Below are 25,396 nucleotides of genomic sequence, written 5' to 3' on the forward strand. Positions count from 1 at the left end.
TGTTTCCTCAATGTTCGCTTTGGCTCTCAGCACAGGAAGCCTAGTGTCATGAAAAGGCAGAAGAAGGAGCCTCTCCACCTCCAAGGAGCTAATCAGTCAGGAGCAGGCGGAGCTGGGGTGGAGGAGAGGTGGGGCAGTGGAAGAGGGAACAGAGACACTGGCTGGCAAGGATACACTCTCACAGAGGGAAGCTCCCCACATCTGCAGCTGGGCTTACAACAGGATGGATGGAGCGAGCGAGCTGTGTGAGTGATGAAAGCAAAAGCTGACATGAATTTGGTTGGGAAGACTTTTTGTGCCTTCGTTCTGCTCACCGTCGCTGTGGCCATGGTAACAATGGGTAAGTTGGACTTCTCTTTGGGACCAAGCAGCTGCTATGGATAGAGGCAAGGGGAATGTGCTAGGATGTTTCCTTCATGTAAATGCTGTACCTATCAGTGCTGCTTTCATTAAAGGACACAGTCAATTATGTATTGTTACTGGCATATTAGACCTACTCTTCATCCGCTACATCTGCCTGTGATCACCAGGCCTGTTGTCACTAGGCATGTGCCATGTATCTGGTTTACTCAGCAACTGGGACTGATTCACAGTTAACAACATTATCAGCTGCCAGAAGACTGTTCCCTGTGTCTTTAAATTCCTGTCATCAGAGGGGCTGATTTATTTAACAAACTATAAATCACACAGGGAATGGTGTGTGCAGCCCCATCTGTGAACCCAGAGTCTTAGCCGGGGCGGGGTGTGTGTGTGTGTGTGTGTGTCTCTTCTGGGTTTTGTTAGGAAGGCTGGCGATAGTTCCCATGGGGTAGGGTGGAGGTCGTAAGTTTCATTCTGAGAACTGGTGGGAGATCCTATTAGGGAGTGGCAAGCAGCCCTGAGGATCCATTCTGAGAGCTGGTGGGAGTTTTAACATAAGGAACACCTGTCAGAGTTTGATCAAAAACAGCTTCTGTGGTGAAATCAGTATCATCTAAGGCTATGCTTCCTAACCTTTTAGGGCAGCTGTCTCACTTTTATTAGTCTTTTAGCTGCTCCAGCTACTGTCTACCAGCTCCCATTCACTTGTATTTGTAGAGCTCATGATCTTCCAAGCCCCACTCTCGTGAGTGCAAGGCGCATCCCTTGGGCTCACCACAGAAACTCATCACTAAACCAGGGAGAGGCAGTCTCATGCACCAGTCACAAAAGCCTGAAGTGTTAATGCTAAGTACACATACTGGCAATGAGGAACTGGTCTAATGTGCTGAGCTGTTCAAACACAGGCTTCAAAGATAGATCTCACTTCTCTAGTGCCTTCCACCAGAGGAGTTTAAAACATTTACAACTGTTGTTTAATTCAGCCTCAGCACCCCTGAGAGTTAGGGGTCTCGTCCCCATTTTACAGATGGAAATACTGAGACACAGGAGTGTTAAACAGCTCTCCCAAGGTATAACAGTGATCTCATGGCAGAGTCAGGGGTAAAACCCCAGGGTCTTAAATAGAGCTGGTCAAAAAATGAGGATTTTTTTTCTAGAAAAATTTTGACATAAAAGAAAAGAATTCATTTTCATTGAAATTTTCTGAAGAAAATTTTAACTTTCAGTTAAAAACCTGAAAACCTCTCAGCCACAACCCAAACCTTCTCAGCCAGAAGGTCTTCGAATTTTTTTTTTTTTTTTTTGACAAAAAGATGGAATTTTCCATGGAAGGCAGATAAGTTTTCACAAAAACAATTGTTTAATCAAACCCCCAATTTTCCACAGAAAAACAGGAGACAGAAAATTTCCCAGCAGTGGCTACTCTTGAGTGCTCTGTCCACCAGACCAGGCTGCTTCCCTTCCTGCATAAGTTGAAGGCAGGAGGCTGCCTCAGAGCATGTAGTAAAGCCAAGGCAACTCCTCTCCAGTTCCTCCATTCTGGCCTCCACTCCCTCACAGGCCACAGGCTTAGTGGCGTAGGTGGGCCCAGTGCACGTACACCCATCATGGACACATCTGTCCCCACAGAGTACCAAAGTTATTGGGAGCTCAGAGTCCCAGACAGCTTCTGGGGGCCAGGAGTGGCTGTAAAAATGAAATGATGATATTTGAAAAATTGTGCACTTTACAGGACTCAGCCAGGCCTTAACTACATGAACCTTTTTCTTAAATTTCCTACTGCTGCACTATCAACTGTGCTGCTGCACTAGTTTTAGTGACATGGGAAGCACTAGCTTAGACAAGGCGCAGATGGTTCAACAGCTATGGTGTCTAGTCCTTCTCTGAGCTGTGTTAGATCAGTGGTTTTCAAACTGCGGGTCGCGAGTCACGGAATGTAAGACACTGGGTCGCGGTGGCTCTGGTCAGCACTGCTGACCGGGCCATTAAAAGTCCCGTCGGTGGTGCTACCCGGCTAAGGCAGGCTAGTTCCTACCTGTTCTGACACTGCGCTGCGCCCCGGAAGTGGCCAGCAGCAGGTCCGGCTCCTAGGCGCGGGGGCTCCGGGGTTCCCAGCCAATGGGAGTGTGGGGGGGTGTCTGCGGGCAAGAGCCATGCGGAGCCGCTTGTGTGCCTCCGCCTAGGAGCCGGACCCGCTGCTGGCCCCTTCCGGGACACAACACGGTCCGCGGTGCCAGGACAGGCTGGAAACCTACCTTAGCACCCCTGCTGCGCCACTGACTGGGAGCCACCTGAGGTAAGCCTGCACCCCAACCCCACACCCCAACCCTCTGCCCCAGCCCTGAGCCCCCTCCCACACCCTGAACCCCTCATTCCCGGCCCCACCCCACAGTCCATACTCCCACTCCCCAACCCTCTGCCCCAACCCTGAGCCCCTCCCACACCGCTCATCCCCAGTTCCATTGGGTCGCGGGCGTCAATAATTTTCTTCAACTGGGTTGCCAGAAAAAAGGTTTGAAAACCATTGTGTTAGATGACACATCATTTAAAATGCTGGTGGCCAGGGGAGCTGGAACAGTTTGTATAGTGGGGGTGTTGAGAGCCATTGAACCAAACTGTAAACCCTGTATAGGATGGAAACCACTTCCAGCCAGTGGGTGCAGCCACACCTCAGACACCCCTAGTTCCAGCGCCTATGTTGGTGGCTGGTCTATACCAGTTATTTCACCATTGCAGGCACCAGAGCTGCAGTAGTTGGAAATTGTAAGAAAAGTGCCAGTGTAGAGATGGCCTCAGTGACTTTCCTTACTGGGTTAAGCAGTGGAACACCCCAAATGTCTGCATATGAACGTCAAGGGAAGAGTGAGCAGTGAGGGGAGGTGTTCCATGGGGAGTTCTTTTAAGGTTGATGCAGCAAATTTCTATTCCTACTGGCCCACAGGAATTGTCATTCTGGATGAGACCAGTGGTCCGTCTATGCTGTTGGCAGTGGCCCGTGACAGTTGGTTCAGAGGCCGCTGCAAGAAACCATAATTGGCATTACAGGGCCTTATTCACCACTGAGTTACTCCAGCTTTCAGACCATAATCGGTGAAATCAGTGGTGTCACACCAGTGTGAAAGTGGAGTAAAACTGTACACTAGCGTAAAAGTGGAGTAACTCAGGTGTGAATGGAGCTCATGGAGCAACCTGCCCATAGTGGGGGTTTATTTGCATACATAGCTTCAATCTGAACCTTGACTTCAATGAGTGATCTTCTTTCCTTAATACAGATTGTGGATTCTTGTTCTTTAGTGGATGTTTCCCTGCCCCCTCTAACACTTCCTACCTCCTGCAGCCCTGCTCTCATTCATATTGGAACTCTACTCCTGATTTAAGACTTCATGGGATGGGGGAAATATTTTGATAAACTGTCTCGGTCTTCATCCCACTCTTGCTTTAGTGCCCTCTTTCTTTATTGCACTGGCACCCTGCTGTTTATTTTAACATTGAAAATGTAACACATTAAAGGGAGGGAAACCATTTGATTATTTTTCTTAACCAACCATTTAAATAGTGTTCTGTATTTTTTTTAAATCATCTGAGACTTTTTCAGATCATTCCTCCTCCCTCCCCCCCACAAATTCTTTAAAGGCAGATCCTGTTTTAGAACTTCAGAGTTGACATTTACATCGTCCTGACCAAGGACCGTTGTGCTTGAATGAGTCTCATTTTGAAACCCCAGCAGTAAGGAGGTTTGAAAATAGCATCCTGACCACATACAATATTGTATTTTCTTTAACTCTGACATATGAGTGTGGATGTACACACTGTTGAAAACTCACCGCTGTTCTTTTTTGTTTTTGAAGACGTGATCATTCACATGTACAGGAAGACGCAGACCTTGCCTTATATAGTTTACAGTTTAGGGGCCAGATCCTCAGCTGGTGTAAACTTTTAACTCCATTGACTTCAATTCAGGGATGATGATTTACACCCATTGAGGACCAGCCCTATGTGTTGTGCAGAATGAATGATTCCAACCCGTGACACTACGCTGGCTGTCTGGATGCCAGACCCATGTTAAAGTGGGGCTGCAATCCTTTTTTCTTTTAGGCTGTGTCTAGATTAAAACATAGCCAACCTTTCCTAGCCTAGACATGGCCTGAGGGTTGAGTTATGTGCTTCTTACATTGCTGAAGTGTCACTGGAAGACTCCACCCAATAAGTGAGTTTTCAGGGAGGAGCTGAAGAAGAGGAGGAAGATTCTTTGGTGCCCAAGTAGAAAGAGGGAATTCCAGGCATTTGGGGTGGCACGGAAGAAGGTGTAAAGACAAGAGGAGTGTTTAGGGGTGAGGCTTGGCAGGTTAAAGGGAACAAGAAGGTAACAGGAAGAAATAAGAGCAGAGAGTTGGGCAGGTGCAGATTTGTGTTTAGCCTGGAAGATGAAAACAAGGAGTTTGGATTTACATGTATTAATTAGCATTGTCAGTGTGCTCAGACCAGTACAGTACATATAGCTGAAACCATTCCTTGGCCTGAAGAGTTTACAGTCTAACGATAAACACATCACAGACAGGCCACGACGAGGAAACCAGAGGTGGGGATGACTTTGTGGGGGATGACTCAGTAATTTATCAGTAATGACAAGAAGAAGCCATCCGGGGTGGGGGAGAGATTCACCCAGAGGAGTGACATGGTAACAGTGGCAGAAGCGGCAGATGATTGCAAGGGAATGAAAGGAGACGCTGGGAAATGAGAAAGCAGGAAGTTTGTGTAATGGAAGCAAGAGATGACTAAATAAACTAGGGTTAGCATGATAGAGATGGGGTGGGGAGCATGGGTTTAGAGAAGTTGTCAGAGAATCAAGAGCCTGGATGTGGAGGTGGGAATGGGGAGCTGAAGGTGACACCAAGATATGAATCCACACTGTCCTTATTTGTGTGTGATTCCCTTCAGCAACGGAACACTTACCTCCTATATCTCACAGCTGCAGGGAGATCTACCCAACACACTAACTTGTTTTTTCTACTAGTAGTACATACCTATTCTTACAACTGAAAAGAACAGGCTGGTGTTCAGAAGATAAGTGTGTTTCACAAACACTTTGGGCCACGATCATTCCTGGTGTGACTCCATTCACTGCCATTGAGTTATCCCAGGGATCCGTTAAGTTGTCTGTCTTTTATGTTCTCCCTCCCCAGCTTTGCTTAATGTCACAGATACACAGTGACAGAGTATAGATACAGATAAAAGACGATACGTATTCAGCATATTACACCTGGCCTCTTTCAAGCAGCAAGTATTGCCCCTTGAATTGCATCATACTGTAACTCATGTAACATTCATTCCGGGATGCAATCAGTCATCTGCTTGTGGTATATCAATTGTGAGTTTGTTATAGCACTAATTTGAATATGTTATAATCTGTTGCATGTGGGGCCATGCACTGAAAAGTTAAAAAGGGTTGTTGCTGCAGGAAATCAGTGTACAATAGGACTATCTCTGAGCAAAATTGTCAATCTCTTTAGAGGGCAAAATCTCTTTAAAAGCTTCAGTTTCTTAAAGAGGCTATTAAGGAAATTAAGTAGTCTCAGGGCATGAGATAAAAGTTCAGTCATGGATGTGAAACTGAGTTTCACCAATTTGAAATCTACTCAATATGAAAAGAGTTAAAAGTCTTTTCAGGTTCTACACCTGCCCCCAAGACCCTCTGTGGTTTTACAATCATATTTTCCTATTTTTAAAAATGTTTCTCTCTCCTTTTGCTGTGTGAAAGATTCAAAGAAACAGGAGAAGATGACTAAGTCACTTATAGATGAGAAGCAGTGAAACTGACTATACCTAAAGTGCTGTCAAATGCACAACGTAAACAAATGAAAAAAAAGGAGAGAAAAATATTTCCCCCCAATCGCTTTCAGTTACCGTAATCTTAGGTTTTGCACGTGGTAGCTGACAAATTTTCAAGACATACATATGACTTCTAAATTGACTGTATCTCTTTGGGAAAAAAAACCCAAAAGGAGGGGAAATGGCCCATTTTAAACAAGAAAAGGTGTAAATAGTGGGGTGCCCTAAAAACCTATACTAGGACCAGTGCTCTGGAACCTTGTTTAACATTTAATGACTGGCATATTGTTGAACAGAGAAGTGGTAACATTTAGAGATGGTACAGAAATATTCAGGTGAGTCAAAGTTAGAGAATATTGAAGAACTTGAGAGGTTTGGAGATCAGGGCTTAGACTGGGGTTGGGGAAGTGGCGGTATTCTTCCAAGCTCCACCATAACATAAGCTCCACCCACATAAGTCTCCATAATGAAACACTGTTCACACTAGATTTTGTGCACAAAATATGATTGTACAGCTCTCTGAGCTGCACTAGATTGGACTCCTTGAGCTTGACTTCCCCTCAATGGGGCCCATAGGCTCTGCTAAACTCCTGGGGCTGGGCTCCTTCTGACTGAGGGGGAAAAAAAAAAGTGGTGATATCTCCCAAACGTCACTGACATGTGGCACAAAAATGAGAAATTGCTCACAGTAAGTTATGACCCACTGTCTCCTTTTTTACTCAGGGAATGAAATAGTTGACATTTAAATTATCATCCCTGAGTGAGTGCCTCACTGAGATGAACAGGACACTTCATACCTCTCAGACCCATTGTTCAAGGCTCTCTGCAGACATCTTTGTATTGATTATACACAGAAAGTTAAATCGGTCTGAGGTAAGGTGTGAATTTACACCACAATCGTTATACCGGTATGGCTCCCCATTTGGACACTCACATTCTGGAATAAGAATGTGTTTTTCTGGTATAACTTAAATCACTTCCAAAATGACAGAACGTAAACTGGGAAAAGTCATCTTTATTCTGTAATAAAAGTGTCTATACAGGAAGTAATACCAGTATACATAGACCAGTATAGTTTTGCCACTCAATTTCCCTGTGTAGACAGGCCCTAAATTCACATTTTGAAAGGTTTTCTTTGCAACCATATCAGCTATAGGCTTACTCTTTTTTCAAATGAAAGAAGAGATTCTGGAAGACAAGATCCCAGCTTCGGAGAGGTGACAGTATGGCATAGGCCTATGGTAGGCACTGGCTGTTTCCAAGCTTTTATCTAAGGATAAAAATGTTTACAGAATATAAACCCTCATGCTTCAGGACATAAAATAATCAATAATTGCCTAGAGGAATCCTCAGCAGACCCTTTAGAGCTGCTTTAAGGTCCTGGCAGCACAAAGGCACCTTAGCATATCTGGCCCAGCGATGGGTCTGAACCAAAACCACTTCAAATCTGAACATCCCCAACTATGGGAAAAGTTCATGGCTGACAAACTGGGAGGAGAATAAGGCTGAGGACAATTTCCATTTAGAGACAACCATTTATCCTGAAGGATCTCAAAGCATTTAATAAACTATATACACCCAGGAATCACTTCACGCAACACTGAAGTATAGCCACCTCTGGGGCAAAAATAGCAAGCGGTTAGCAATACCCACTACCACTTCACTACAGTTTGGGACAGAAAGTGAAGAAGAATCCCATATCCAACTGAAACTCTGGGGAGAATTTAGGGATGCAGAATTGGAATCTGGCCAACATCACTCCCTGATAAGCTATAGCACCCTGGGTCTTTTTTGTAGGCCTCTCATCTAAATGTTGACCAGGTCCAATCCTACTTATCTTGTGAGATATAAGATTTAGCCCCATACCATTTGAAAGTAGCAGAATTTACATCTTTGGACTCAGTGTAATGCAAAGTTTCGCTCCATTCTTTGAAAAGAGGGAGAAGAAATCACCCTCGAGCACTTCTTCCTGGTGTTGGATACACACCATTTCCATACTGTGATGATCTGGAGGAGAATGAAGATGGCTGTAGGCTGGACAAAGATATCCAAATCCTTTACCAAACCCCACCTTCTCCCTCAGGGTATGTCTACACTTAAAACGCTACAGCAGTGCTGCTGAAGCGCTTCAGTGTAGACACTCACTATGGCGACAGGAGGGGTTCTCTTGTAACTGTAGTTAATCCACCTAACCAAGATGCGGTAGCTAGGTCGACCTAGTTCTCTCAACACCAGGGGTTAGGTTGGCATAGCTACGTCTCTTAGGGGTGTGGATTTTTCACACTCATGCGACATAACTATGCCGATATAAGTTCCCTGTGTGGACCAATCCTCAGGTTCTCTCCAGCTCAGAGATGGAACACAACCATCATGGGGAAAACAAGCCACGTGTTAGCTGTTTCCTGAGAAATGGTTAATGGGGCTCTGACATTAGACAACGGCCTGTGCGGCTAATAATACTTTGCCCTTCCACAGCAACTTTAATCAGGGGCCTTCAAACCACGTTATTAACATGAATTAATTATACTTCACAATATGCCTCTGAGGTAGGCATTACCTCCATTTTATGGATGGGGAAACACAGGCACAAAGCTCATGCTTCTAGCATCATACATTATATCAGTGGCAGAACTAGGAATAAAGACCCTGATTTGTATTTACCCTAAGGCCTCTTTGCCCCACTCTGGCAGTTAAAGACAAAGCACATTATTGTATTTACACCCAATTTAAGGTCCCTACTAGAGTGGTGGAAACTGGTCTAGTGGACATGAGGCTCAGGCCCAGAATGTTTTAGACTCCTGCTTAAACTATCCTGCCCCGCTAAAAGCCTTCTCAGTAAAACAGGATAAAGGGGAATTCAAAGCCATCCTACAACTTTGATGTAAACCTAAAAAAGAAGATTTTACACAATCACAATTCAGCAGCTTTCAAGCTGACTGATGTGGCTTGTGGACTGTGAGTGACTTGTACCTGACTCATTCCTGGCCATTTGTGATAGAAGCTGATGGAAAGGTGTAGCAGAAAGCAGTACCTCTTTCACTTCTTCTTCCTTTCTTGCCCCTGGCAATGGACAGTCACTATGTTGGGGAAACTGTACCATATCCCAGGAGGGTTACTTAAGAGAGGAGGGTCCAATACAAAGTCTGTACAAAGTGCAAGCTGGTCTCCATATTGGAAGAGAAGGTTCGAGGTCTGGAGAAACGAGTATCGACTCTGCGTTGCATAAGGGAAAATGAAGATTTCCTGGACAGACGTAAGGAGATGCTTCTACGGCCACAATGTTCTGAAGATTCAGAGCAGGCGCAGCAGGGACAGACGGATGAAGAAGAAGTTTGGCAGCATGTGACCTCCAGAAGGAGAAAGAGGAGCGTCCATGTACCAGCAATGGAGATACAGGTGAGCAATCGTTTCCATGTTCTCTCTACAGGTACTAATGCGGAGAGTGGAGTAGATGACCCATCTGAGGGAAGGGAGCAGGAGACTCCACCAATTGTAAGGCAAAAGATGCACTGTCCTAGGGATGGGGGTTCCACGACCACCACTCCCAAGAGGAGGAGGAGGGTGGTGGTGGTCGGGGACTCCCTCCTCAGGGGGACTGAGTCATCTATCTGCCGCCCCGACCGGGAAAACCGAGAGGTCTGCTGCTTGCCAGGAGCTAGGATACACGATGTGACGGAGAGACTGCCGAGACTCATCAAGCCCTCGGATCGCTACCCCTTCCTGCTTCTCCACGTGGGCACCAATGATACTGCCAAGAATGACCTTGAGCGGATCACTGCAGACACTGCAGACTTCTGGGAAGAAGGATAAAGGAGTTTGAGGCGCAAGTGGTGTTCTCGTCCATCTTCCCTGTGCAAGGAAAAGGCCTGGGTAGAGACCGTCGAATCGTGGAAGTCAACGAATGGCTACGCAGGTGGTGTCAGAGAGAAGGCTTTGGATTCTTCGACCATGGGATGGTGTTCCAAGAAGGAGGAGTGCTGGGCAGGGACGGGCTCCACCTAACGAAGAGAGGGAAGAGCATCTTCGCCAGCAGGCTGGCTAACCTAGTGAGGAGGGCTTTAAACTAGGTTCACCGGGGGAAGGAGACCAAAGCCCTGAGGTAAGTGGGGAAATGGGATCCTGGGAGGAAGCACAAGCAGGAGAGCGCAAGAGGGGAGGACTCCTGTCTCATACTGAGAAAGAGGGACGATCGATGAGTTATCTTAAGTGCCTATACACAAATGCAAGAAGCCTGGGAAACAAGCAGGGAGAACTGGAAGTCCTGGCACAGTCAGAGAACTATGATGCGATTGGGATAACAGAGACTTGGTGGGATAACTCACATGACTGGAGTACTATCATGGATGGATATAAACTGTTCAGGAAGGACAGGCAGGGCAGAAAAGGTGGGGGAGTTGCGTTGTATGTAAGAGAGGAGTATGACTGCTCAGAGCTCCGGTATGAAACTGCAGAAAAACCTGAGTGTCTCTGGATAAAGTTAAGAAGTGTGAGCAACAAGGGTGATGTCGTGGTCGGAGTCTGCTATAGACCACCAGACCAGGGGGATGAGGTGGACGAGGCTCTCTTCTGGCAACTAGCAGAAGTTGCTAGATCGCAGGCCCTGGTTCTCATGGGAGACTTTAATCACCCTGATATCTGCTGGGAGAGCAATACAGCGGTGCACAGACAATCCAGGAAGTTTTTGGAAAGTGTAGGGGACAATTTCCTGGTGCAAGTGCTAGAGGAACCAACTAGGGGCAGAGCTTTTCTTGACCTGCTGCTCACAAACAGGGAAGAATTAGTAGGGGAAGCAAAAGTGGATGGGAACCTGGGAGGCAGTGACCATGAGATGGTCGAGTTCAGGATCCTGACACAAGGAAGAAAGGAGAGCAGCAGAATACGGACCCTGGACTTCAGAAAAGCAGACTTTGACTCCCTCAGGGAACAGATGGGCAGGATCCCCTGGGAGAATAACATGAAGGGCAAAGGAGACCAGGAGAGCTGGCTGTATTTTAAAGAATCCTTATTGCGGTTGCAGGAACAAACCATCCCGATGTGTAGAAAGAATAGTAAATATGGCAGGCGACCAGCTTGGCTAAACAGTGAAATCCTTTCTGATCTTAAACGCAAAAAAGAAGCTTACAAGAAGTGGAAGATTGGACAAATGACCAGGGAGGAGTATAAAAATATTGCTCAGGCATGCAGGAGTGAAATCAGGAAGGCCAAATCACACTTGGAGTTGCAGCTAGCAAGAGATGTTAAGAGTAACAAGAAAGGTTTCTTCAGGTATGTTAGCAACAAGAAGAGAGTCAAGGAAAGTGTGGGCCCCTTACTGAATGAGGGAAGCAACCTAGTGACTGAGGATGTGGAAAAAGCTAATGTACTCAATGATTTTTTTGCCTCTGTCTTCACAAACAAGGTCAGCTCCCAGACTGCTGCACTGGGCAGCACAATATGGGGAGAAGGTGACCAGCCCTCTGTGGAGAAAGAAGTGGTTCGGGACTATTTAGAAAAACTGGACGTGCACAAGTCCATGGGGCCGGATGCGCTGCATCCGAGGGTGCTAAAGGAGTTGGCGGATGTGATTGCAGAGCCATTGGCCATTATCTTTGAAAACTCCTGGTGATCGCGGGAGGTCCCGGATGACTGGAAAAAGGCTAATGTAGTGCCCATCTTTAAAAAAGGGAAGAAGGAGGATCCAGGGAACTACAGGCCAGTCAGCCTCACCTCAGTCCCTGGAAAAATCATGGAGCAGGTCCTCAAGGAATCAATTATGAAACACTTAGAGGAGAGGAAAGTGATCAGGAACAGTCAGCATGGATTCACCAAGGGGAAGTCGTGCCTGACTAACCTGATTGCCTTCTATGATGAGATAACTGGCTCTGTGGATGAGGGGAAAGCAGTGGATGTGTTATTCCTTGACTTTAGCAAAGCTTTTGATACGGTCTCCCACAGTATTCTTGCTGCCAAGTTAAAGAAGTATGGGCTGGATGAATGGACTGTAAGGTGGATAGAAAGCTGGCTAGATCGTCGGGCTCAATGGGTAGCGATCAATGGCTCCATGTCTAGTTGGCAGCCGGTTTCAAGCGGAGTGCCCCAAGGGTCGGTCCTGGGGCCAGTTTTGTTTAATATCTTTATTAATGATCTGGAGGATGGTGTGGACTGCACTCTCAGCAAGTTTGCCGATGACACTAAACTAGGAGGCGTGGTAGATACACTAGAGGGTAGGGATCGGATACAGAGGGACCTAGACAAATTAGAGGATTGGGCCAAAAGAAACCTGATGAGGTTCAACAAGGACAAGTGCAGAGTCCTGCACTTAGGACGGAAGAATCCCATGCACTGTTACAGACTAGGGACCGAATGGCTAGGTAGCAGTTCTGCAGAAAAGGACCTAGGGGTCACAGTGGACGAGAAGCTGGATATGAGTCAACAGTGTGCTCTTGTTGCCAAGAAGGCTAACGGCATTTTGGGCTGTATAAGTAGGGGCATTGCCAGCAGATCGAGGGACATGATCGTTCCCCTTTATTCGACATTGGTGAGGCCTCATCTGGAGTACTGTGTCCAGTTTTGGGCCCCACACTACAAGAAGGATGTGGAAAAATTGGAAAGAGTCCAGCGGAGGGCAACAAAAATGATTAGGGGTCTGGAGCGCATGACTTATGAGGAGAGGCTGAGGGAACTGGGATTGTTTAGTCTCCAGAAGAGAAGAATGAGGGGGGATTTGATAGCAGCCTTCAACTATCTGAAGGGGGGTTCCAAAGAGGATGGAACTCGGCTGTTCTCAATAGTGGCAGATGACAGAACAAGGAGCAATGGTCTCAAGTTGCAGTTGCGGAGGTTTAGGTTGGATATTAGGAAACACTATTTCACTAGGAGGGTGGTGAAGCACTGGAATGCGTTACCTAGGGAGGTGGTGGAGTCTCCTTCCTTGGAGGTTTTTAAGGCCCGGCTTGACAAAGCCCTGGCTGGGATGATTTAGTTGGGAATTGGTCCTTCTTTGAGCAGGGGGTTGGACTAGATGACCTCCTGAGGTCCCTTCCAACCCTGATATTCTATGATTCTATGATTCTATGAATAGGCCAGTAAACTAGTGTTACACTTATTTGTCAAGAAAGGTGCACAAGAGTGTTACTGTCATGCAGTGAAAGCAGCCCAGCCATCGCAGTCCACTTGCACTCTTAGATTTGCTTAGTCATGTTTAGATGAGGCCAGTGGAATTGATGGCGTGGCCTGACATGCTGATGCGCCTGACAAAGATAAGTCAGGCAAGGAAGCTCTTTGTTCTCCAATTCATTTTAAGAGACTTTCACAGAACTAAAATCAAGAACCCATCATGAGACATTCAGCCTCTCTCATTTCCTCTTCTGATGACTTTGTCTGAATTAGAAACAACCACTCCAGAAGAGTCTTCCTGAAATTCAATTACTCAGAACAATTTGCATATATTTAAAAATAAAATAAAACAAAAAACAACAAAACCCCCATCTTGCTCCTAGTGCAGTGTTTCTGTAGTCAGAATGCTGGAGTCCATTTAATCAACTGGGCAAAGATTTGTCGGAGTGATTTTTTTTTTGTATACATTTAAAAAATCAATACAGAACCGGTACCAGAAAATTATATTATACTTAGGATTTTCATCTTCAAAATACTTTTAAACATGAACTAATTAATCCTAACAGTTCTCCTTAGAGGGGAGGTAAGTGTTATCCCCTTTTATCAATAAAGGAGGGACATGGGAAGCCCCAAAGAAATATTTCATCCCCTACGTCCCCCACTGTCACTGATAAAATCTGTGAGAGTTACAGATTTGTTTGTCACTGTCCAGGGCCGCCCAGAGGATTCAGGGGGCCTGGGGCAAAGCAATTTCGGGGGCCCCTTCCATAAAAAAAAGTTGCAATATTATAGAATACTATATTCTCGTGGGGGCCCCTGCGGGGCCTGGGGCAAATTGCCCCACTTGCCCCCCCTCGGGGCAGCCCTGTCACTGTCTGAGCTGAAGTAACAAGGATCTGTTGTAAGCAGGGCGCAGTTGCAGCTGCATCTGTCCCCAGGACCAGCAGGATGTGGTTTTATCTTGGGAATTTTCTGTTCTGAACCTTCAGGTTATATATTGTGACTCTTCTGCAAACCCTGCGAAAAGGCACAAACACGTAGGTATGTGTAATCAGGTAAAAACGAACTGAACTGTATTCACTTTGCAAGTTACAAATCATTCCCAAAGGATTTTGGTTTAAGAAAAAGAAAGAAGTGGTCCTAATTAGATAGCTTATTTCTCGGATTCTTTAACCGCAAAAGAGTCCACTTTGAACAGCATTACATAGGATAATGGCAAGAGTTTAGCCATCATAATAAAAGTGAAGCTAGCTACAGGTTTTTCCCACACAGTCTAATAATAATGGCTTAATATAATAAATAATAATACTTGGCACTGACTTAGCCCGTTTGTTCTAAAAAAAACCCCTTCATGACCATTGATGAATTAAGCCACACAACGTCCTGTGGAGATGAATATTATCCCCACTTTAAGGCCATATCTACACTAAGGGACTATAATGGCACAGCTGCGGTGCCATAGCTATACTGGCATAACCCCAGAGGGTAGATGCAGCCTACAAGCAATGGAAGGGGGTTTTCCATAGATGTAAGAACACCACCTCCTTGAGCAAAGGTAGCTACGTCAACGGAAGCATTCTTCTGTCAACGTAGCTGCATCTACACCAGAAGTTAGGTTGGCATAGTGACAGCACTCAAGAATGTGGATTTTTTACACCGCTGAGCGCTGCAGCTATGTGTGTTTAAATTTTAAGTGTAGCCCAGGCCTAAGAGATAGAGAAAGAGAAACATAAAAGGACTAGATTAGAACCCCCAGAGTCATGCCTCCTCATTGTTTGCACGATATCACATTCCCACTCAGCTCTCCATTGCAACAATGCTCACTGTGCATGAAGCATCTTTTAGCCATTTTGAACAGATCATGAAGAGGTGGATTGTCAGCAGCCAACTGGGTAGAGACTCTTTGTTTCCCCTCTGAGTTAGTGAGCTAATTTGAAAGTTATACTCCTATTTTTCCTTATACAAAGGTTCTCAGGCAAAAAATTCCACCAGATCTGATACTGAGCCCAGCCAAGAAAACAATTCAAGCGCTGGCAAGAAGCAAGATTTCCGGAGCGCACAAAGTCCAAACCTCCCTAATGATAGATTAATAGATTCACAGATTCATAGATTCTAGGACTGGAAGGGACCTCGAGAGGTCATTGAATCCAGTCTCCTGCCCTCATGGCAGGACCAAATACTGTCTAGACCATCCCTGATAGACATTTATCTAACCTACTCTTAAATATCTCCAGAGATGGAGATTCCACAACCTCCCTAGGCAATTTATTCCAGTGTTTAACCACCCTGACTGTTAGGAACTTTTTCCTAATGTCCAACCTAAACCTCCCTTGCTGCAATTTAAGCCCATTGCTTCTTGTTCTATCCTTAGAGGCTAAGGTGAACAAGTTTTCTCCCTCCTCCTTATGACACCCTTTTAGATACCTGAAAACTGCTATCATGTCCCGTCTTAGGCTTCTCTTTTCCAAACTAAACAAACCCAATTCTTTCAGCCTTCCTTCATAGGTCCTATTCTCAAGACCTTTAATCATTCTTGTTGCTTTTCTCTGGACCCTCTCCAATTTCTCCACATCTTTCTTGAAATGCGGTGCCCAAAACTGGACACAATACTCCAGTTGAGGCCTAACCAGCGCAGAGTAGAGTGGAAGAATGACTTCTCGTGTCTTGCTCACAACACACCTGTTAATGCATCCCAGAATCATGTTTGCTTTTTTTGCAACAGCATCACACTGTTGACTCATATTTAGCTTGTGGTCCACTATAATCCCTAGATCCCTTTCTGCCATACTCCTTCCTAGACAGTCTCTTCCCATTCTGTATGTGTGAAACTGATTGTTCCTTCCTAAGTGAAGCACTTTGCATTTGTCTTTGTTAAACTTCATCCTGTTTACCTCAGACCATTTCTCCAATTTGTCCAGATCATTTTGAATTATGACCTTATCCTCCAAAGCAGCTGCAATCCTTCCCAGTTTGGTATCATCTGCAAACTTAATAAGCGTACTTTCTATGCCAATATCTAAGTCGTTGATGAAGATATTGAACAGAGCCGGTCCCAAAACAGACCCCTGCGGTACCCCACTCGTTATGCCTTTCCAGCAGGATTGGGAACCATTAATAACAACTCTCTGAGTACGGTTATCCAGCCAGTTATGCACCCACCTTATAGTAGCCCCATCTAAATTGTATTTGCCTAGTTTATCAATAAGAATATCATGCGAGACCATATCAAATGCCTTACTAAAGTCTAAGTATACCACATCCACAGCTTCTCCCTTATCCTCAAGACTCGTTATCCTATCAAAGAAAGCTATCAGATTGGTTTGACACGATTTGTTCTTTACAAATCCATGCTGGCTATTCCCTATAATATAATTCCTGATCGAACGGCCATCACTAAGTAGTGAGGAAAGGGAGGGTGGCCTGGTACCACACAGTACTGGCATAACTCAGAGCACTGAGACATCCATCACCCTGTGAGAGATTGGGAAGGAAAAGTTAACTCTATACTTGGGGCTGAATCCTCTCATCCTGCCCAAAAATCTCATTATTATTAATCATTATTTGTATTATGGTGGCACCTAGATGCCCCAGTCATGGAGCAGGGCCTCACCATGCTAGGTGTTGGACAAACACAGAAGAAAGAGATGGTCCCTGCCTCAAGAAGTTTAAAATCGAAGTGAATAGTTTTGCATAGAGAATCTTCATGGGGTGAGAGAATGGGATCCGCAGGTTTTACGGCTCTATGGGTAGGACTGCAGCCCATGGGCTGTAGCATCATCAAGGCCTGCTGCATCCCTACTATACAAGGGGTGGGTTTGGTTAGAGATCCACCTACTAGACTCCTCCTTCCACAGGCATGCCACTAACTCACACCTAAAGCCCCCCAGCCCAGGGGTTAGTGTGCTGCCAATAGCCTCCCAATGCAGGCTTTCCGTGGCACTGTAGAACCACATAAGTTCCTCTGCCTCTCAGGGGTACGCCTCCATCAATGGAAAAATGTGTCCCCGGCTGCTATACAGAAACCAAAAGCATTGGGGAGGGTGAGACATGCCACTGCCCCTGTGCCACCAGGGGTTACACTGTGTCACCTAGTGCTATATAGGTTGGGAATAACCCAGAACGATGGTGATTGTCAGGCCCCTTGAAGATAAACAGAAGTGACCAGGGTTTAACCCTGGGGATTAGAGCCACTTTGTCACAATTTGAGGCTGGAGGGATTCCCTCTTTCATGTAGGTGGGGTAGGTCATCAACTCAGTGTCCTCATATTAGCCCCCCGTCAGCAAAGAATCATAGAACCATTGGGTTAGAAGGGACCTCAAGGGTCAGCTAGTCTAACCCCCTGCCAAGATGCAGCATTTGGTGTGTTTAAACCATTCAAGACAGCTGGCCATCCAGCCTCCTTTGGAAAACCTCCAGTGAAGGAGTTTCCACGACCTCCTTAGGTCTTGTGAATAGTTCCACTGAAGGTCAGTGGAACCACTCCAGTTTAAAGCTAAGCGTGTGCTTAAAAGATTAGCTGAGTCAGGGCCATTGTGAAAAGGACTGAACCCCCACATTTATACGTCACTGTGTAACATTTGGTAGTAGCACGGAGTGCAGTGCCAAACGGCAAGTGCAATTCAGCATTCCCAGGTGACCTCAAACAAGCAATTATGTCTCACTGCAGCCATACACCTCGTCCCCTGGTTCTCTGTGGAGGAGCTTGCCAATCAGAGGCTCTCCCCACTCCACCCCACCCCAAGCAGAAGAGACCATGTGGTTATGAGCCTGACCACAGAAGCACATGAGATGGTCACCAAGGCAGACAGGGAAGTGGAGTTCATTCCCCTACACCATCTCTAAGGCCTTGTCTACACCGGCATTTTCCAGGAAATCTCATGTCGCATTGCCACCATTGCAGTTCTATCGGTGATAGCAACAGCAAGAGTGTTAGTGTAGACCAGCCACCAGTATTTGGACTTCCAGACAGTCTAGACTTGAGCTGAGTGACTAAATGGGTTTTTCAGTTCAGTGGCTGAACTGAAAAATAAAAAGTAAAATTCTGTTTGTTTCAAACCCCAACTGATTTTTTTTCCTCATCAAAATGAAAAAAATGAAAAAAATAAATGGTGAGGGTCAAAAACTAAACAGTTCATTTCTAAAAGAAATGTCAAAACAAAACATTTAGACTTTTTTGAAAAAAAAAAAATCATTTTTCATTTGGCCAAAACTATTTGACACAAATTCACAAATAATGTTGGTTGCTTGGCAACCACATTTTTCAGCAAATTTAGTATTTAACAAACAAAGTTTGCCCAGCACTCGTCTGTTCCTGTTCTGATCAGGGTTAAATGACATGGTGGCAAAAATATGCCTATGGCCTATCTGCACTAGTGCTCTCACCATGTCACTACTGGCAAGAGTAAGGGTATGTCTACACTAGGAAATTAGGTCGAATTTATAGAAGACGGTTTTATAGATATCGGTTTTATACAGTCGATTGTGTGTGTCCCCACATAAAATGCTCTAAGTGCATGAAGCCGGCGGACCGTGTCCACAGTACCGAGGCTAGCGTCGACTTCCAGAGCGTTGCACTGTGGGGGTAGCTATCCCACAGTTCCCGCAGTCTCCGCCGCCCATTGGAATTCTGGGTTGAGATCCCAATGCCTGATGATGCAAAACAGTGTCACGGGGGGTTCTGGGTACATGCCGTCAGGCCCCTCCCCCTCCGTCAGAGCAACGGCAGACAATCGATTCGCGCCTTTTTACCTGAGTTACCTGTGCAGACAACATACCACGGCAAGCATGGAGCCCGCTCAGCTCAGCTCACTGTCACCATATGTCATCTGGGTGCCGGCAGACGTGGTACTGCATTGCTACACAGCAGCAGCTAATTGCCTTTTGGCAGTAGACGGTGCAGTATGACTGGTAGCCTTCATCAGCGATCTGGGTGCTGGCAGACGTGGGGCTGCATTGCTACACAGCAGCAGCCCCTTGCCTTTTGGCAGTAGATGGTGTATTAAGATTGATATCCGTCATCGTCATATTCCAGTTCAATCAGAGGCACCTGGGCAGACATGCTTTGTCTCCTGGAGACTCAGTCCTGCCGGCAGTCCTATTGAACCGTCTTGACGATGACGGCTAGCAGTCGTAGTACAGTATCTTCTGCCAAGCACCCAGAAGATGCCGAGGGCTATCAGTCATGCTGCACTGTCTGCTGCCAGCTTAAGATGTAAAAAATAGATGTATTCATTTACTTCCCCCTCCCTCTGTGAAATCAACGGCCTGCTAAACCCAGGGGTTTGAGTTCAATCTTTGGGGGGGCCATTCTGTGTGACAGTTGTTTGTGTTTCTCCCTGATGCACAGCCACCTTTGTTGATTTTAATACCCTGTACCTGTACTTCATGTCGTCAGTCGCCCCTCCCTCCCTCCATCAGTTTCGCGCCTTTTTTCAGACCAGACGCCATAGCACTGGGATCATGGAGCCAGCTCAGATCACCGCGGCAATTATGAGCACTATGAACACCACGCGCATTGTCCTGGAGTATATGCAGAGCCAGGACATGCCAAAGCAAAACCAGGACCAGCCGAGGAGGCGATTGCAGCGCGGCGACGAGAGTGATGAGGAAATTGACATGGACACAGCCCTCACACAAGGTACGGGCCCCAGCAATGTGCAAATCATGGTGTTACTGGGGCAGGTTCATGCCGTGGAACGCCGATTCTGGGCCCGGGAAACAAGCACAGACTGGTGGGACGGCATCGTGTTGCAGGTGTGGGACGATTCCCAGTGGCTGCGAAACTTTTGCATGCGTAAGGGCACTTTCATGGAACTTTGTGACTTGCTTTCCCCTGCCCTGAAGCGCCAGAATACCAGGATGAGAGCAGCCCTCACAGTTGAGAAGCGAGTGGCGATAGCCCTGTGGAAGCTTGCAACGCCAGACAGCTACCGGTCAGTCGGGAATCAATTTGGAGTGGGCAAATCTACTGTGGGGGCTGCTGTGATCCAAGTTGCCAGGGCAATCAAAGACCTGCTGATATCAAGGGTAGTGACTCTGGGAAACGTGCAGGCCATAGTGGATGGCTTTGCTGCAATGGGATTCCCAAACTGTGGTGGGGCGATAGACGGAACCCATATCCCTATCTTGGCACCGGAGCACCAAGCCACCGAGTACATAAACCACAAGGGGTACTTTTCAATGCTGCTGCAAGCCCTGGTGGATCACAAGGGACGTTTCACCAACATCAACGTGGGATGGCCGGGAAAGGTACATGATGCTCGCGTCTTCAGGCACTCTGGTCTGTTTCGAAAGCTGGAGGAAGGGACTTTCTTCCCGGACCAGAAAATAACCGTTGGGGATGTTGAAATGCCTATCGTGATCCTTGGGGACCCAACCTACCCCTTAATGCCATGGCTCATGAAGCCGTACACAGGCAGCCTGGACAGTAGTCAGGACCTGTTCAACTATAGGCTGAGCAAGTGCCGAATGGTGGTGGAATGTGCATTTGGACGTTTAAAAGCGCGCCGGCGCAGCTTACTGACTCGCTCAGACCTCAGCAAAAAGAATATCCCCATTGTTATTGCTGCTTGCTGTGTGCTCCACAATATCTGTGAGAGTAAGGGGGAGACATTTATGGCGGGGTGGGAGGTTGAGGCAAATCGCCTGGCCGCTGATTACGCGCAGCCAGACACCAGGGCGGTTAGAAGAGTACAGCAGGGCGCGGTGCGCATCAGAGAAACTTTGAAAACCAGTTTTGTGACTGGACAGGCTACGGTGTGAAACTTCTGTTTGTTTCTCCTTGATGAACCCTTCGCCCCCCCCCACCCGGTTCACTCTACTTCCCTGTAAACCAACCACCCCACCCTCCCCGCCCCCCTTCGAGCACCGCTTGCAGAGGCAATAAAGTCATTGTTACTTCACATTCATGCATTCTTTATTAATTCATCACACAACTAGGGGAATAATTGCCAAGGTAGCCCGAGAGGGGTGGGGGAGGAGGGAAGGAAAAGGACACACTGCAGTTTAAAACTTTAAAACTTTAACACTTATTGAAGGCCAGCCTTCCGATGCTCGGGCAATCATCTGGGGTGGAGTGACTGGGTGGCCGGAGGCCCCCCCACCGTGTTCTTGGGCGTCTGGGTGAGGAGGCAATGGGACTTGGGGAGGAGGGCTGTTGGTTACACAGGGGCTGTAGCGGCGGTCTCTGCTCCTGCTGCCTTTCCTGCAGCTCAACCATACGCTGGAGCATATCAGTTTAATGCTCCAGCAGCTGGAGCATCGACTCTTGCCTTCTGTCTGCAAGCTGACGCCACCTATCATCTTCAGCCCGCCACTTGCTCTGTTCATCCCGCGATTCAGCCCGCCACCTCTCCTCTCATTCATACTGTGCTTTTCTGTAGTCTGACATTGACTGCCTCCACGCATTCTGCTGTGCTCTTTCAGCATGGGAGGACATCTTGAGCTCCATGAACATATCATCCCGAGTCCGCCGTTTTCTCCTTCTAATCTTTGCTAGCCTCTACAAAGGAGAAACATTTGCAGCTGGTGGAGGAGAAGGGAGAGGTGGTTAAAAAAGACACATTTTAGAGAACAATGGGTACACTCTTTCACGTTAAATCTTGCTGTTCACATTAAACAGCACATGTGCTTTCGTTACAAGGTTGCATTTTTCCTCTTATATTGAGGGCCTGCCGGTTTGGTGTGAGAGATCACTCACGCGGTGCCAGGCAACAGAATTCGGCTTGCAGGCAGCCATGGTAAGCCACAGTCTTTTGGCTATTTTAACCCTCATAACATGTAGGAATGGTTTCAAACAGTAGCGGGGAACATTTCTGTTCAGCCGAGCAGGAACGGGCACCTCTGAATGCCCCCTTAATAAAATTACCCCATTTCAACCAGGTGACCGTGAATGATATCACTCTCCTGAGGATAACAAAGAGAGATAAGGAATGGATGTTGTCTGCATGCCAGCAAACACCGGGACCATAGGCTGCCATGCTTTGTTATGCAATGATTCCAGACTACGTGCTACTGGCCTGGCGCGGTAAAGTGTCCTACCATGGCGGACGGGATAAGGCAGCCCTCCCCAGAAACCTTTTGCAAAGGCTTTGGGAGTACATGAAGGAGAGCTTTCTGGAGATATCCCTGGAGGATTTCCGCTCCATCCCCATACACGTTAACAGACTTTTCCAGTAGCTGTACTGGCCGCGATTGCCAGGGCAAATTAATCATTAATCATTAAACACGCTTGCTTTTAAACCATGTGTGATATTTACAAAGGTACACTCACCAGAGGTCCCTTGTGTGCCCTCAGGGTCTGGGAGCACGCCTTGGGTGAGTTCGGAGGTTACTGGTTCCAGGTCCAGGGTGATAAACATATCCTGGATGTTGGGGAAACCGGTTTCTCCGCTTCCTTGCTGTGAGCTATCTTCATTGTCTTCATCATCATAATCTTCCGCGTACCCCGAACCCGCTTCCCTGTTGCGTGTTTCTCCATTGACGGAGTCAAAGCACACGGTTGGGGTAGTGGTGGCTGCACCCCCTAGAATGGCATGCAGCTCTGCGTAGAAGCGGCATGTTTGCGGCTCTGCCCCAGACCTTCCGTTTGCCTCTCTGGCTTTGTGGTAGGCTTGCCTTAGCTCCTTAATTTTCACGCGGCACTGCTGTGCGTCCCTGTTATGGCCTCTGTCCTTCATGGCCTTTGAGACCTTTTCTAATATTTTGCCATTTCGTTTACTGCTACGGAGTTCAGCTAGCACTGATTCGTCTCCCCATATGGCGAGCAGATCCCGTACCTCCCGTTCTGTCCATGCTGGAGCTCTTTTGCGATCCTGGGACTCCATCATGGTTACCTGTGCTGATGAGTTCTGAGTGGTCACCTGTGCTTTCCACACTGGGCAAACAGGAAATGAAATTCAAAAGTTCGCGGGGCTTTTCCTGTCTACCTGGTCAGTGCATCTGAGTTGAGAGTGCTGTCCAGAGCGGTCACAATGAAGCACTGTGGGATAGCTCCCGGAGGCCAATAACGTCGAATTCCGTCCACACTACCCCAAATCCGACCCGCAAAGGCCGATTTTAGCGCTAATCCCGTCGTCGGAGGTGGAGTAAAGAAACCGGTTTAAAGGGCCCTTTAAGTCGAAAGAAAGGGCTTCGTCGTGTGGACGTGTCCAGGCTTAATTCGATTTAACCCTGCTAAAGTCGACCTAAACTCGTAGTGTAGACCAGGGCTAAGAAATTTCCCAAGAAAAAGACCTAAAGACCTAAATATTGTGTAGCTCACTGAGGACCCAGAATAAAAGTTTCATCTTCTGTAATGCAGTAAATGCATCCAGAAAAGTAATTCTAGGGACCTAAATAGGTTGAAATTGTCCTTTTAATCAGTAAAAATAACAGGAGTACTTGTGGCACCTTAGAGACTAACAAATTTATTAGAGCATAAGAAATTTGTTAGTCTCTAAGGTGCCACAAGTACTCCTGTTATTTTTGCGGATACAGACTAACACGGCTGCTACTCTGAAACCTTTTAATCAGTGTTGACGTTTCTGTGATAGACTTATGTGGACATACTATTTATAGTCTAATACATTTGATGTTACTTGGTGATGCTGATGATTCAGCCATGAAAATAAGTTGTACTGGACTTCATATGGATTTTATATCCAGAATAGTAACTCTAAATGGAGATGGGGGGAGGGGAGTTCCCTATTTGTTCTCAGCAATCTCAGGACAAATTTGCTCAGCTTAGCAGTCATAGGATTTTTCTAACTGCCAGCTCTGGAGACTGAAATCCTCTCGCCACAGAACATGTATAGCAAACAAGTCAATGCACCTTTAACCCTACTTAGTGAGGCCACTTTTAGGAATAACGATAGTTCAGTCCCCCCATGTTCAATTGTTCTTTGGTCTCTCTTCTGAGACTGGATGCCCATTGGCGAGTGTAAACCAAGTCTGTTAGCACCAGGACTGAGGTCAGCTCAGTTCACCTACAGCAGATAGTAATGACTTTCAATTACGGGGGGGAGGGATAGCTCAGTGGTTTGAGCATTGGCCTGCTAAACCCAGGGTTGTGAGTTCAATCCTTGAGGGGGCCACTTGGGGATCTGGGGCAAAATCAGTACTTGGTCCTGCTAGTGAAGGCAGGGGGCTGGACTCGATGACCTTTCAAGGTCCCTTCCAGTTCTAGGAGATGGGATATCTCCATTAATTATTATTATTATTATTATTAGCTCCACAAATTTCACCTGGGATCTGAAAATGCAGCTGGGTTCTTTGTTCCTCTTCCTCCACCATCGATAGTAAAGACTATTTCACTGGAACTTAATTGAGAGTTTTGTCAATGCTCAGTGAGGCAGAATAGACCCCAGCTCACTCTCCTGTGTCTGTATCGGCTTTGCAGGCCTAACAGGAGTAGAAACTCGTTCTTGTCAGAGAAGTGACCAGATAAATATCAAATACAAACATTCAAATTTGGTTTTCAATAACATCAATGTAAATCTGGCATAACGCCACTAAAATCAAAGGACCTAATTCAGATTTACTCCAGTGTAGCAGGGCAGAATTTGGCCTCGGGAGGGTAGAGGAAGAAGATATGTTGAATAGAAACTATTTTCAAAGTTGGACTGTTTTTCCAGGATAACTGCATCTACACTAGGGCTTACACTGGCATAGCTATATTGGTAAAAAATAATCACACCCCTATCTGACACATCTACCCTGGTATAGTTTTACGTGTAGACCAGTCCTTAGCATACAGCTCCTGCAAGGATTTTCTGATTCTGCTGAGTTCCAGCTATTCCAAGGTGGTAGCTTAACTCCCATTGTGGCTGGAGCAGCAGGAAGTGGCTCAGAAATGTCCAACTTTTCCTGATTTGTGCTTACGTCAAGGGCAGTACAGAACAGGCACACTGCTAATGTTACTCCTCCCCATCATTCATTTGCCTCACAATTGCTGCCAAAGCAAGAAGAAAAAAAGAAAGTTACCCCAGGAGCTCCTCCAGTATGGCTGTGCCCTGCATCTCAGTCAGGCTCCGCTCCGCAATAATGTCTTTATACTGAAACTTGGCAGTGATTGCAGTAGGGAGCAGGTTCTATGGAGTATGGGAGCAGAGAGGTTAATCCTATGGACTGGTG

At 46.5% G+C, this 25,396-nt stretch overlaps 1 protein-coding gene across 1 annotated transcript in view; it reads left to right on the forward strand.

Moving 5' to 3' along the window:
• The first annotated feature begins 203 nt into the window (after positions 1-203).
• LOC135891355 (cell surface glycoprotein CD200 receptor 1-A-like) overlaps positions 204-25,396 on the forward strand; it is a 32,912-nt gene continuing 7,719 nt past the window's right edge. The window contains exon 1 of the mRNA XM_065418906.1: positions 204-340. Coding sequence (XP_065274978.1) covers positions 253-340 — 88 coding nt within the window. The 5' untranslated portion in view covers positions 204-252. The remainder of the gene's footprint in view (positions 341-25,396) is intronic.

Source organism: Emys orbicularis, chromosome 1 (assembly GCF_028017835.1).
Source record: "Emys orbicularis isolate rEmyOrb1 chromosome 1, rEmyOrb1.hap1, whole genome shotgun sequence".
Lineage (NCBI taxonomy): Eukaryota > Metazoa > Chordata > Testudines > Emydidae > Emys > Emys orbicularis.